Genomic DNA, 15,052 nt, shown 5'->3' on the forward strand with positions numbered 1-15,052 from the left:
CGACCCTGACCAGGTTCCAGCTGCCAAGTCACTCTAAAGAAAATCCAGCCTCTATCATGAAGACCAATAAAGCATCAATGTCCAATCCTTGCATCCTTTATCATCTTTTACATTTTTATCACAGGCATCTTCAAATAATTTTGTCACTGGCTGCAGAATCCATTTTCAGTTTAAGGAATAGCTTCTTTATCAATGAGGGGTTTAATGTAGAAGGAAGCTATACTTCAGATTCAAAGATACAGTGGCAAAACCACCCATCTCACATTGAACAACTTCTCTATCAATTCTGCTCACTTTCTCCAGATGAAAAATGTGGCAATGGAAATTTGCACTGGCCCAGGCTACACCTGTTTTTTATGAGATACTTGTTCTTGTTTCAGTCCATTGACCTTCTATCTCTTCCTTTCTCACCATGCAGGGACCCAAACAGTCCTTCCAGGTGAAGCAATGATTCACTTGCACATTGGCTAGTGTACTAGACCCGGTGCTCACAATGAGGTTTCCTTTACACGGGAGAAACCAAACACTTAGCAGAGCACCTGCGTTCAGGCTGCAGAGGTGATCCTGTGCTTCCAGTTGCATGCCACATTAATTCTCCATCCAACCTACCTGTCTATGGCTCCCTGTTATAACGAGGTGCAGCGTAAGCTTAAGTACCTCATTTTCCATCTGGCCACATTGCAGCCTTGCAGACTCAATGTCGAATTCAACAACTTCAGGTAACTTGCTTTATCTACTTCTATTGGATTTGGTCAGTTGGCCAGTTCTGCTCTAAGCCATCAATCTGTAATATTGAATCAGTTTTACTCTCTCCTCTAGCCTGATCCCTGGGCATTTCCCACCTCTCTGCATTTCACAGCTTCTACATTCCTTTGTTTATGTTATCTCCCACTAATTTATCAAGTAACCTATCAATCAAATAACTTCATAACAGCTTATCACCAAGGCAATCCTGGCCTCATTGGATCAGAGATTTTCCCTGTCCATACATTCCTCCTCCACTCACCCTGCAACTTAAACCTAAGTTGTTTTCTCACTTGTTTTCAGTTCTGACAAAGGGTTTATGACACAAAACATTGGAGGAACTCAGTGGGTCGTGCAGCATCTATGGAGGGAAAGGAATTGTCAACTTTTTGGTTTGAGACCCTGCATCAGGATTGAGTGGAGAGGAAAGACAGCAGGTGTGAAGAGAAGGGGAGAGGTGAGACAGGCCAGTAGGTGATAGATCAATTTGTTAATAATGCGTAATAAGTCAAATTTGATGTTAATAAATGTTAAATTAGCTTTCAAGCATCTGCAGACCCTTTAATTGAAACTCTGCCATAGCTACTGCAAAATATAAAATAGCATTGTCAGATATATAAAATGAGATGAAAGTAAATTTTTGATGCAACAGTATTAGTTTGCCAGTATTGGGTATTGTTGAAAATTATACATATGTCAGAAAACCTCAGACAAAACCAGCCAATTTACCAAGCACTGCAGACAATTAGATCATTCATTTGTGATTTGTGGCTACCAATGGGTATATTTCTCTTTGTTAGTGGGTTAAAAAAGTAAAATAATTTATTTGTTCAGATAAAAGCACAGCTCTCACCAAAGCTGTAGGTAAAATAATCAGTTTTCTCCACATTTGGAGCATCGTTGAGGACAGCCTTTTTTGAATTGATGGCTGGCAAAGGTGACTTGGAGGAAAAATGCCCTAGGGGTTAATTTAAAAGTATCTTCAGGTAGGAATCAATATTCAGTCAGTTCTAAGGAAATGAAACATTCATGCCAATTCAGCCATCAGACTTACAAAGACATAACATTTCTTACTAGGGATAGAAAATGAGCCATCAAACTGCAGACCTGGGGATAGCTGATCGACAAACCCTTACAGGATATATGTGAAACGTATGTGAAAAGAAATCAGAGCAGGGGAGTGAACAATGACATGTGATGTCAAGAAGCCAATGGTTTATAGATTTAGAGATCATCAGAGTTACTTTCAAAGTTTTGGGATTGGGGAATCATTGATACCAAAAAAATTGAGTGGTGCAGCTGGTGCCTCTCAGCTCCAGCGACCAGGGTTCGATCCTGATCTCCAGTGCTGTCTGTGTGGAGTTTGCACATCTTCCTTGTGATCACGTGGGTTTCGTCCAGGTGCTCTGTTTTCTTCCCACATCCCAAAGGTGTGCAGGTTGGTTGATTAGTTGGCCACTGTGAATGGCCTCTGGTGCGTAGATAGAATCTGGGGGAGTTGATGGGAATGTGGGAGAGTAATCAAAAGGGATTAATGTGGGATTGATGGTTGATAATTGGCATGGTCTTGGTGGGCCTGTTTCTGTGCTGAATCTCTATAATAGGTGGAGAGAAGGAGGGTGAGGAATGTTGGGCAGACGGAGCCTGGGGAGGTGGGGGAAGGGTGGAATTGGGAGACAGATAGGTGGAAGCAGACAAAGGAGAAAAAAAAAGAGAACAGCAGATGGAACCAGTGGGAGAAGAGGGTGGTGAAGGTGGAGACAGAGGCTGGAGGGTGATGAGCGGGGACACAAAGGCTACAAGTGCTGGAATCTGATAATTAAGGAAGGTGATAAAGGGAACCATTTAAGGGAAAGATGAAAGGCAGATGGAACCAGATGGGGGAGGGATCTGGTGGGTGAATTGTATGGGGAGTAGGTGGATGGAACCAGGGTGGGGAGAGGGGTGCAAAAGGGTGAAGGGGGGGGGGGGTGCTGGAGGACGTGGTATGGAAAAGGGAACAAAAATGGGAGGACTAGGGGTGGATCAGAAGGAGAGTGGAAAATAGGGGTTAAGGGTTACCTGAAACTGTAAAATACAATGTTCATACCACTGGGTTGTAGACTACCCTGGTGGAATATGAGATGTTGTTCATCTTGTTTGTGTCTGGCCTCACCCTGGCGGTGAAGAAGGCCGAGGATGGACAGATTGGCGTGGGGAGTGGGAAGGCGAGATGAAATGGCTTGCAACTGGGAGCTCAGGATGGCCATTCAGGAACACTCAATGCAGCAGGTGAGGTTGATGGAGGTGCAATTGAATCTTTGTCTCACCTGGAAGGGCTGTATAGGTACCTGGATGGTAGTGAGGGAAATGGCATAGGAACAAATATTGCACATTCTACAGTTTAATGATACAATTCATAACAAATTACAGTGGTCATTTAGGTTTACAACTTGCATTTAAACTTGCTGGCCCTGTTTTAGACATCTTGAGGGTAAATGGAAAACTCTAGAAAAGAAACTTCGATATAGCAAATTGCACCTACCATGCTAAAAAAAACCTGCCACTTTATCTGTGGATGTATCATGAAATGAAAGTTGAATAAAAATTTGTTGTTTCATTCGCCCTTATTGATTTAATTCTTCTCCCCCCACCACCACCCCCCATAAATTCCATAAGATCAAATTTTATTCTGTATTTTAGATTTTTGGGTAGTGATATGTAAATTTGATAAGGCTGAATTTCTGTAACCCGAATTGCCGTAACGGGGGGGGGGGGGGGGGGGGGGGGGTCACCTGTAATGATGCAGCACTGGGGTAGGCAAAAGATCCAGTTTGAGCTGATGACTTGCCTGCTAGGTGTCCCTAGTCTTGTGCTGCAATAGAAAAACCTGATATTCCTGGGAGTGTAGACTGATGATTGCTTTTGATCAATTACTGACCAAGTCCTGTGCAACACACCAAACACACAGTGCTGATCTGATAGGCAGCTGCATTCAAGGAAGCTAGTTTGGCAATTTTGATGGATTGTTTGGTGATTATGAGCTGGGTAGGGAATTGCTTGAGCGAGAATGGTTTTAAGGGTTAAGTGTTTATTTAATGAAGCTGATTCTCAGTGCTGGTCCACACAGGCTGGGACATGCACTGGGGACAAGTGTTACTAAAGTGGCATATAGATGAATGTTATACATTGTTAAACCCTAATATGCTTGTCTGGATGCCTGTGCATTAGTATTCCATACACCAAGAGGACCCAGAGGAAAATCATAGACTTTGGTGACAGAATTCAGGGATTTGGTGGAGTATTCCAAAGAAACAGAATATATAAATATATGTAAACACAAATATTTGACTTACATATGTTCTATATCTAATGTTGGTTTGCAGTTCAAATTGCACCTTGTGCCTGCAGGCAAGTGATAGAATCTGAAGAGGAGTTGATGGGGATACAGGGAGATTAAAGTTAATGGATGGGTGCCTTGTGGCTGGTGCAGATTTGGTATGATGAAGAGCCTCTTTCATGCTATATGACTGACTTTATTACAAATTCCCTCCCAATGAAAACAACAATTACATTCTGTAGAAAATGTGGTAATACAATCCATTAAAATTAAAGTTTGTTTACCTGCAAAATACTTATTTCTAATACCTAACACATGAACCGAAACCCGAGAGATATGTAGAAGAAAATTGGAAGTTTCTTGCAATAATGTTAAAATGCCAGTCCATGAAAATCTACTCAACTTGTTCAATACAACTAGGATATTCCATACCTAGAAATAAGACCCTGTTGCCTGATTGATTGGTTTCCAGACCTCATATGCGACTGTAGTCTTGAAGAGGATTCGTTGGATGGCTATGTAATTGTGAATTTCTCGCATTAACTCTATTCCAGTTCCTAAATGCCCACTTTCAGATTTAATTAAATGGTATTTGAATGTTTTAATAAACTTGAAATTAGTGCAGGAAGGTGGTTATTGATTGCCATGTATTAAGGAGAATTTTACAGAGAATATTATTTACATTTATTCTGTCTATTATGGGTTTCCTGTAAAAGTCACATTCCTTGTCTTCTTCCTGAAAATACTGGTGTGCTGGGGTATTTTGTTGTAGGCAGAAGCAATCATGCCAGAGGTCAAAAGTAGTTATTGATCACAAAAAAACATGGCATGCAGCCAGTAATTTTTTACCCCAAAATGCATCTTTAGCAAGCATTAGTTCTCACGAAGAGGCTCAAGCATTGGATTAACCTTTAAAATTTAATCGATAATAAAGTTGCCCAATTTTGCAGACACTTTGACCTGTATTGAAATATGGAGATTTTATAAATATACACGAAGCCCAGGGATCTGATTATCTAGCAGAGTAGCACAATAAAATTACTGGCAAGACCAAAGCAGAAATCCCAAACGTAACAGGATTAATTCATCACTAACAGGAAAGGTTTGTTTTCCTAATTTTGATTAAACAGCTGCCTACTCATCAGATTTTTGGATATTCAGGAACCAAGGGATATGGGACAGTACAGGAAAGAGGTGCTGAGCTAAAAGGTTAACCATGACTAAAGTGACTGGCAGAGCAGACACAGGAGGACAATGGCCTCCTCCTGTTTTTTCATACATTTTGTGCTCAATTGCCCACATATGCATAGCTGAATGCTCCAAATTCTTCTATACCTAGTAAAAACAAAACATTGTGTTGTACAATAGCAATTATAATGTTGGATTATAATTTGGTGATGCCAGTCAGAAACGTAAATCATGGTGATAATCAAGGTGATGTAATTTTCCATTTGAAAAAACTGCAACAATGCTGCAGGCTTCTTTATTATTAGGCAATTGAATTGTTCAATGGAAAATGATTCATTAGGTTTACATCACTGATACTTGTGTAGAATAAACACCAACATAATAGAATGTTCCAGAGATAATTCAACAATCCTGTAATCCCATTTTAGTTAAATGCTGACAAACAGCCAAACCAGTGAGATAAAAACCACAGTACAGGAGCTCTTTTTCCAACTTCCAGTTTCTGAGACTATCTCCCTGCTGAGAGAAAAAAGATCAGAGAATTACCCCATTATGGATTAAAAAGTATTATTCATGATTTTTATTCAGGTCTACAATGAACAACACAAAAAACTATTAGTGATCCTTCCAAATGCAGAGCTTGCAGTCAAACAGATTTCTGTTCAATAATACTTTTTACTTTGCTGATTCACAGCTAAAAATATGGTGATGAATCTCTTGAGTCCTTTCAGCTCATTCACATTTTCAATGCACATATGGTTAGTATTTTCTTGTTGGTGTTTTCAATCAAACAGAATAAAAGAATTAGTATCAAAGAAGCCCCTGAATTCCCAATAAATTTGTCTATACTGTGCAATTTACTGAAGGTTTCACCCTCCTAAAATTTGACTAATGAATAGCTTGCATTAGTATCCAGTGTTACTTAATAAACTGGCTTTACATTAGAATAAACCTGTTTAATATCTCATTTACATATACTTTGCTGATGTAGATTGTTCCATCACAAAGTCCCATTTATTCCTTTCAATAGCATAATTCTAGCATAAAAATAATGAAACATCAGCCTATACAAAACTAGGGGACAGGATGCAATTCATTTTAACAGCACTGGATGAAATGAAAGGTAAGTATCCTGTTTTTGAAAGAAAGAAGCTCCAAATGTTCCAAGTAAAACTATAATACACAATAAATTCCACAAGATATTTGAGCTCACAGTGGGGAACATTCTTCTTCCAGTTTTGCATGTAAAATGGGATGCCTGTCTCTTCCCCAACATCCAGCCATCCATCAATAGAAGTATTCAGGGATTGTCAGACATAAAATCAGTGTAATTGTAGGGATCCATGAAACATTCCTGCTTCCTGTAACTTAACTAAACTGCACAAAACAATACAAATTCTCCACATGAATAAATAATGAACATCAGGAAAGGAAGCTTAAGATGTACACTGACAAATGTGCAATACCTCCTAAGTGGATTGTAATCATTTCCTTTAGCCTAAGGATTTCATTGCAGACATTTTTTTTTATATATACTACCATGTCATTTAATTTGTGACTATTTGTATTTTTTTTAAATTTTGGTCTGGTTTATTCAATAGCAAATAGAGATAAAAATGAGCAGAAATTGACTACAAGGCCCCTCAAGCCTGCCCCACCAGTCAATATGATCATGGCTGATCTATGTTGGCCTCAACTTCTCTTCTGCACCAGTTCCCCATAACCCTCACTTCCTTAATCTTTCAACTATTTATCCATCTCCACCTCAAATATATCTGACCTCTACCATCCTCTGGGGCATAGAATTCCAGAGTTTCATTACCCTCAGAGAAGAAAATTTCTGGACATCACATTTTAAAATATCCAGCCCCTTATTTTGCAGCTGTGTCCCCTTCTTCGTGACTCGCCTATTAGTGAGAACATCAACATCTACCCTAACTAGCTGCCTTAGAATTTTATATGTTTGTACAAGGTCATCCCTCATTCTTCTAAACTCCAAAGAATACACATTCAAACTGTTTCGTCTCTCTTGATAGGACAACTCTCTCATCCCAAGAATTAGTCTGGTAAATCTCATTTGGACTGCTTCCAATACTACTATATCCTTTTTTTAGGCAAGGGGACCATAACTGTGCACAGTATTCTGGGTGTGGCCTTGCCAACCTGTACAGCTCTCTATTCTTAAACTCCAACCCCTTTGCAATAAAGTCCAAAATACCATTTGCCTGCTTAAGTACATGTTGGATCTGCCTGCTAATGCAATAGCACACTTCAATCTCTCTGAATTTCACTCATTTGCAGTCTCTCTCCATTTAGATAATAATCTACCTTTTAATTCCTCTTAGTGAAGTGCATGACCTTGCACTTCTCATTAAAACTCTATTGGTCAGGTTTTCACCCAATTACTGAATCTATTTTCCATTGGAGAATCACAATGTCCTCATCACAACATACCCTCCCACCTATTTTCACACAGTGACACACCTAGTATAGCTGCTTCCTCACAGCTCTTGTGACCTGGGGTCAATCCTGACCTTCAATGCTGTCCATGTTAAACTCGCTGTTGAGTCCCTTGTGACTATACAAGTTTCCTGCAGGCAATCTGGTTTCATCAAACAAAACAAAGACGAGCAGGTTGCTAGCTTAATTGGTCACAGTAAACTGCCCCTAATGTGCAGATGAGTGGCAAAATCTGGGGGTGGCGTATTGATGGGAATGTGGAGAGAGAAGGTTACAGGGAAAATTAGAAGGGAATGAGATCGGTCTGTGAGCTGCCATTGAATTGATTGGCCAAAATGGCCTCCTTTTATGACAGAAGAAAATGGCACATGATAGAAGTGTGGAAGGGTGGGCGTCCTTTATCCAAATAATCAAGGATCTCTATTCATCCATAGGCTGCCACTGAAGCAATAATTCCAGCAAAGAACATGACTCCACTATCTAATCCAGTCCGTCAATAATCAAAAAAAATGAATTGCTGCTTGGTATATTCTAACTTTACAAACAGGATCTCCTTATAAGGAAAACTGGTTATAAGGAAAAATGTAAAGGTTAGCATTTCAAATGGAAGATTACAAGTTTGATAATTTTTTTTACATATTAAAGCTGTGCTTCACATAATATTTTAGACTATTGTTATTTAAAATAGCTCTTTGCATGTCCATTAAAGAATACCAGAACATTTCAAAATTACTGGCATAAAAATATAATCCTTTAATACAAATACTTAAAGAGTCTGTGATAATACTTCAAAGATTAAGAATACTGTGCAAACCAATGAACTACAAATCTGATGTGAAGTTTTGAATGTTAGTGTAGTTGTTTTCATGATTGGATTCAACAAAACCCTGACACATTGCATTAGATGGGTTCAAGTCATCCAGGACTACAGAAATCCAAATCTTCACGTCTCTATAAATGAGCAGTTAACCAAGGAGAACTTTCTGCATCCGGTGTTGGGGGACGTTGAATTCATCATCAGAATCACAGTCGCTCTGAGAGTTTGAGCTGCAGGGCGAGTAGCATTGTGGTGAACACAGGTAGTGCATGAGTGGCAGGCGGTACTTGCCACAGAAGTCGACAAACTTGATATGACGAACACAAGAGTCAAAGTAAACTCCTAGGAAGGAAGAAAATATGTAAAACAGTATTACTGAATGAAGATAATTTTCATTTCTGCCACTGAGATCTCACTTCCTTCTTCAGTGAAGGGGCCCAAGGTTGTGAAAAATCGCTGAAAGTACTACCTTAAAACTGACTGATTTGTGATTCATTCTTTCCAAAACTAAGGTCTTAAATATAAACAATGGAAAATACAAAAGGTACAAGAAGTGTGTTGGTTAGGATACTATCCTACCTCATTCATTGGTTCTCCATTATTGATTCTGCAATTACATCCTCAAAAACTTTCAGTAGGTTCACAGATCCACATTGACTATTTTCTGAAGGCAGATATTGGGACTGAGCACTATCTCCTCAACAATCAACTAGTCACATGAGACAAGTGGTTGAAACAAGTATAGAAATATGGACTTGGGAGGCTGCAGAGGGTATTGACTGGAAATTACAGGGACCCATCTCTCAATTGTTTATTCTATGGGACTCGGGGTTCTTGCGGATTACAACTTCAGTCTGGATGCAGTCCTTTGAAAGAGGAATTTTAGTCTCTCATGTTCATTGACAGAGAACCAATGTCAGTTATGCTTGTAGTTTTCAAAATGTCCAAATGGTTTTCCTTCATGCTTCAGAATTCCTCAACATGCAGTAGAGGAGGCTTTCACCATCTCACATCTGATGGATTTATGACGAGAAGGGAAACAGCTCCAGGGACGAGCGCTTTAGTCCACACTATTAACATGCAGGATAGGGAGTCATCCCCTGAACGTGTATCCCTTTTGTCAAAATTTTCATGCAAGACCCTATTAGGTATTTGGCCTCTCCATCTGTCAAATATGATACAGCTGAGGCTGGAGATGAAAGATGTCATAAGGTATTATTCAACAGCCAGATATGCCAGCATGCAATCATTTGGTTCAATGGGCTTCAAGGAGAATAATTTGCAGAAGTGAAGTAGAATGTGTGCCTGTGTGTGTGTGTGTGCCTGTGTGTGTGTGTGTGTGACTGAGGGTAAATTTCTAGATGTCAAAGTTAAAACTAACTTCTAAATTACAGCAAACATTGGGATGTGAATGTTTTCCACCAGGGAGCAATGTTTGGAGGTTTTTGTATATTGTCAAGTGTCAATAAAGAAACTGTCCATTGCAGCTCAACATTGCTCACTGTTCTAGGGCACTCAAAGCAGGGGAAAATCTAGTAATTGGTAAATTATTGTCACAGACAGTGAAAAACTTTGTTTTGCATGCCATCCATACAGATAGCTTAACAACATCAGAATATCAAGGTAGTACAAGTCAATAGCACTAACAGAATGCAGAATATAGTTTTACAGTTACAGAGAAAGTGCAGTGCAGGCAGACAATAAGGTGCAAGGCCATGGGGAAGTAGATTGTGAGGTCAAGAGTCCATCTTATCAATAGACAGCCATACTGATCCCAATAAGAAAACATTTTCCTGAAAGATATGAATAAAAATTAATTGCAACCCAAGCATTATTCTTCCTCCCTTTCCACTGCCCTCTAAAAGCTATGTGAACCACAAGTTATTACCTGCGCACTTGGGATTTGGGCACTTGCTGGCTGAATCCAAGTAGCTGACCAAGTTTCCAGGCATGTCTTTGTGAGTATACTGAAAGTTGCGGGATTTCACAATCCGACCAGCCAGTTCAAGTAGTGATGGGGGGTTGTAGATTAGATCTTTTACAAACCGCACAACAAGAGGGTTGCCACGTAGACTGAGCTCCTGCAGGTGGACCAGGTTGAGGATTTCTTGAGGAAGATATGTAAGTAAATTATTGTGAAGACTGAGTGACCGTAGGGAATTCAGCCTGGAAGGTCAGAAATGACTGCAGTCAGTAGTTTGGAAGGGCAATTTTTGTCATTATTAAATGAAGCCTGTTAAATAGAACATTCTGGCAAGCTAAAGTAGCATTTCTTTTTATTTAGACATAAACTTTCAAGCCTTTTCTACCATTCAATATTATGACTGATTGGAATCCCACTCCATATCCTTTAATACTAATAGTTACCACGAATCTTTTAACCTCAGATTTAACACTACCTTGTTATTCCTCTTTTGCACTATTTATTTTTGAAACTTATTTGTTATCTTTATGTCTTTATGTCTTGCACTGTACTGCTGCCACAAAACAAATTTCACGACATATGTCAATGATAATCAACCTGATTCTGAGTCAAAAAGACAGATTCACAACCCTGAGTGAAAGTGCTGCATAACTTCACTCCTGGAAGGCCTAACTATATACTGCAGTCCTAGTTCCCCCAAATGCGTGAAGATCTCTTCATCTAATTTATAAGTCCCCCTTAGTATCTTGAAAACATCAATCCAAATCATCCTAAATTTTCTGAATTCCAGGGAATGCAATATGTGTAATGCATCCTCATAATTTAGTCCTTAGAGTGAGATGTCATTACAGTCAATCTTTGTTGCACACTCTGTCCATGGACACACACCTTCTTGACGTTTGGTGCTCAGAATGGCTTCCAGGTGTGGTCTAAATAGAGTTTTGATTAGCTGTGGCATAACTTTCTTACAGCCAGCCTTCTATAGCTATAAAAGCCTAGATATAAATATACATCTAGAGACACAAAAAGCCAGAGGAAATCAGCAGGTCAGACAGCATCTATGGAGGGAAATGGACAGTTGACGTTTCAGGTTGAAACCCTTCATCTCGACTCACTTACAAATGTAAGTATACATTTATTCTATTACTTACTGTGCAAGCTGTGGTGGAAGACCTTGAATGCGGTTGTCACACAGTCCCAGATAGCTTAGGTATGGTAGGTTTGCAAGTTCTGGAGGGATTGATAGAATTCCATTTCCACCTAGGTACAACAGTTCTAAGCTGAAGAGGGATAGAAAGCAAACATGTTAAATACTACACAGCTAAGTAGTAAAACATGCAGCAGAATTGTTACAGCACAGAAGGTTGCTGATCAGATCGTTGAGCCCAGCTTGGTACTCTGCGGAACAGTCCAGTCAGTCCCATGCCCTAGTTGTTCTCCAATAGCCCTGCAGCTTTTTTTTCTCCCTAACGTATCAATGCTTTCAAAAGTGACGACTGAATCCCTCTCTGCCACCCTTTCAGGCAGAGAGTTCCAGATCATTTCCAGTTATTGTGTGCGAGTTTTCTTTATGTCACCTCTGGTTCTTCTACTAATCACATTAAAATGTTTCTGATTTGCAATGTTCACTGGTAGATATAAAGTGATCAAAATAAATTGATTCTTGAAACATTTCCATAATTTGAACATTTTGATGGGGGTTTCAGTATTTCTAGTAATTTTTAATTACATACTTTCAAAAGCATTCACAGTATTTTGACAACTGGCTAAACCAGAGGCAAGGCCTAGCCATCCAGCAATTTTATTCCTCAGCTGTTTGAGAGTGTGGCTTTTTCTGACAGCAACACTCTCATCACATGATGCAGCAATGTCACCAGGACTTCATGGCTGAGGATTTTGGATGGCTTGGGGAAGAAAATTCTCAGTAGGGTCTCCACACAAGTCAAGTGAACACATGATGCAGGCAGCTTGTTGCTGACTGGAAAATCTAGGCCAAATGTGTTTTTCTGTTTACTAATGTGCATGATTTGTTAAAAACAAAACTTGGATTTGCCTGTTAATCATGCAAGTTAAATGCAATTAATCAGCAATTCTACTGCAGCCATTATATCACAGACCAGTTTTGTCTTCACTCAATAGTTACAAATGCAAACTCTTTTTTGCACAGATCGTTGGATCAAGAGGACAATTCACCAAATGATAATGCTACATCAAGTGGGAATGGAATAAATTATCACCTACCCAACATAGTAGGCTATGACATAACAAGCCTGAAAAATAACATTAATACAATCATTGCATCATAGAGTGATTACTGCACAGGAGGAGACCATTCATCACATCATATCTGTGCTAGCTCTCTACCAGAGCAACTCCCTCACTCCAGCAAGCAGCCCTTTTCTCCATTACATATTTCCTCTTGAAGGACACAATGGAACCTGCCTTTATCACATCTGCATACAGTGCATTCCAGATTCCAAATACACACTGTGTACAAATGTTTTTTTCCTCATATCACTTGTAATTCTCTTCCCCTCTAAATTATACCCTACTTTATTTCTGAACAAGTGAGTAATATTTTCAACTTTGCATGCAGCAGTCGTACCAGAGGAATGTAAAGAGGTCAGAAAGACTATGGTCAACATCTGTGATTTCCTCCCGTGCTCTCCTCAAATTACAAGGAAGCAGCCCATCCAGCCCTGGTGATTTACCTATTCTAAGTTTAGACAATCTTTCACGCGCCTCAGTGTTATCAATTTTTAACATATCTGGTGTCTCATCCATCTCCTCTTCTACTCTTCTCTCCTCTTCCATCAGGTAGAAGATACAGGTGCCTGAGGGCATGTACCACCAGACTTAAGGACAGCTTCTACCCCACTGCGATAAGGCTATTGAACGGTTCCCTTATATAATATGGACTATGACCTCACGATCTACCTTGTTCTGACCTTGCACCTTATTGCACTGCACTCTCTCTGTAGCTGTGACACTTTACTCTGTACTGTTATTGTTTTTACCTGTACTACATCAATGCACTCTGTACTAACTCAATGTAACTGCACTGTGCAATGAATTGACCTGTACGATCGGTTTGTAAGACAAGCTTTTCACTGTACCTCAATACAAGTGACAATAATAAACCAATACCAATTACTTTGGAAGCACCATCTTCCCTGGCAAAGATGGAGGCAAAGTGGTTATTGAGGCCTTAACAGTGCCCTCAACAGCCATGTGCAAGTTCCCATTTTCATCCTTATAGGCCCATCTTCCACGTACAGGTTTTCCCAAGTTTGCGAATGTCCAACTTGTGTACAGGCTATTTATATGAATGAGTGTTTGGGAGATCAGCGGGATGGATCTGCCATCTGCTGTGGGTCTGCAGGCACCTCCTGCCAGGTGGGAACTTGGTTTGCAGCTGTATTTCCAACCTGCGAACTGTCCGGGTTACAATCAGTTCTCGGAAATGGAACCCTGCCGTAGCATGGGGAGAACATGTACAACAATGATTAATGCTCCTTCCCTCCACCTTTATAAATAAATTGAACTATAAACCGACAAATTCTACTTTCTCTTTGACATTTAGGAGATACCCAAGTAAAAGATTTGCTGAATCTCAACCAGATACTTGGCGAATTTGGTTCAATGGCAAAAAAAAAATTGATCCCACAACAATGAAAGGCACAAAAATGGCCTCACTCACTAATGAGAGGCACAAAACTGGCACAAGCATAAAGGCAGTTGTTCCACAGTGATTGACTATGGTGTTCTAACTTTTTTCTCCATCTCGAAACAGAAGTAGAAACCGTCTCAGCCAACTCACAAACACAATTGTTGACAGAAGTAACCTCAATGACCTGGGTTCTTCCAAGTCGCACCCAAGATTGTGGATGATAAGCGGGCAATTTCTATGGGCATCATACATTTCAAATTGGTCCAAGATCATTAAATCAATAAAATAGTTTCTTCCAAATCCAGTAATAGAGTATCTTGACATATGTCCATTCTAATATACAGATAATATTGCCAAAATAGAATTTATATTCATTAATCAAGACATTAAATGTGTTTAAAAAGTCATGCTGACATGTACTCAATGTGATCTAAATTAATTAATAGGGATCTAATCAGCAACGACCATAATAGCTTAATGAAATTTGAAGTTGTTGCTCTTTTCTGGCCAAACTGCTGGTTCCACTCCAAGACCATTCTAACATGCAAGGCTAACTACCACTCCCAGCTTCTCCAACCCCACCCCTACCTTTAGAAACATAGAAAACCTGCAGCACAATTCAAGCCCTTCAGCCCACAAAGCTGTGCCGAACATGTCCCTACCTTAGGAATTACTCGGCTTACCCATAGCCCTCTACTTTTCTCAGCTCCATGTACCTATCCAAAAGTCTCTTAAAAGACCCTATCGTATCCGCCTCCACCACCATTGCCGGCAGCCCATTCCACGCACTCACCACTCTGAGTAAAAAACTTACCCCTGACATCTCCTCTATACCTACTCCCCAGCACCTAAACCTATGTCCTCTTGTGGCAACCATTTCAGCCCTGGGGAAAAGCCTCTGACTATCCACACGATCAATGCCTCTCATCA

At 39.9% G+C, this 15,052-nt stretch overlaps 1 protein-coding gene across 2 annotated transcripts in view; it reads right to left on the bottom strand.

Moving 5' to 3' along the window:
• Positions 1 to 3,181: 3,181 nt before the first annotated feature.
• The window catches only part of lrrc58b (leucine rich repeat containing 58b), a 39,545-nt gene continuing 27,674 nt past the window's right edge, over positions 3,182 to 15,052 (bottom strand). The window contains exons 2-5 of one of the 2 annotated variants that reach the window (XR_007956157.1): positions 11,604 to 11,732; positions 10,417 to 10,694; positions 6,465 to 8,870; positions 3,182 to 5,770 (exon numbers count right to left, since the gene is read on the bottom strand). Coding sequence is in view for 1 of the 2 variants with exons in the window: in XM_052013486.1 (XP_051869446.1) it covers positions 8,677 to 8,870; positions 10,417 to 10,694; positions 11,604 to 11,732 (601 nt within the window). In the remaining variant the exon portion in view is untranslated. Of the gene's footprint in view, positions 8,871 to 10,416; positions 10,695 to 11,603; positions 11,733 to 15,052 lie in introns of both variants that reach the window. The other variant, XM_052013486.1, reaches the window with a different exon arrangement.

The sequence above is a fragment of the Pristis pectinata genome, chromosome 4 (assembly GCF_009764475.1).
Source record: "Pristis pectinata isolate sPriPec2 chromosome 4, sPriPec2.1.pri, whole genome shotgun sequence".
NCBI classification, from domain to species: Eukaryota; Metazoa; Chordata; class Chondrichthyes; order Rhinopristiformes; family Pristidae; genus Pristis; species Pristis pectinata.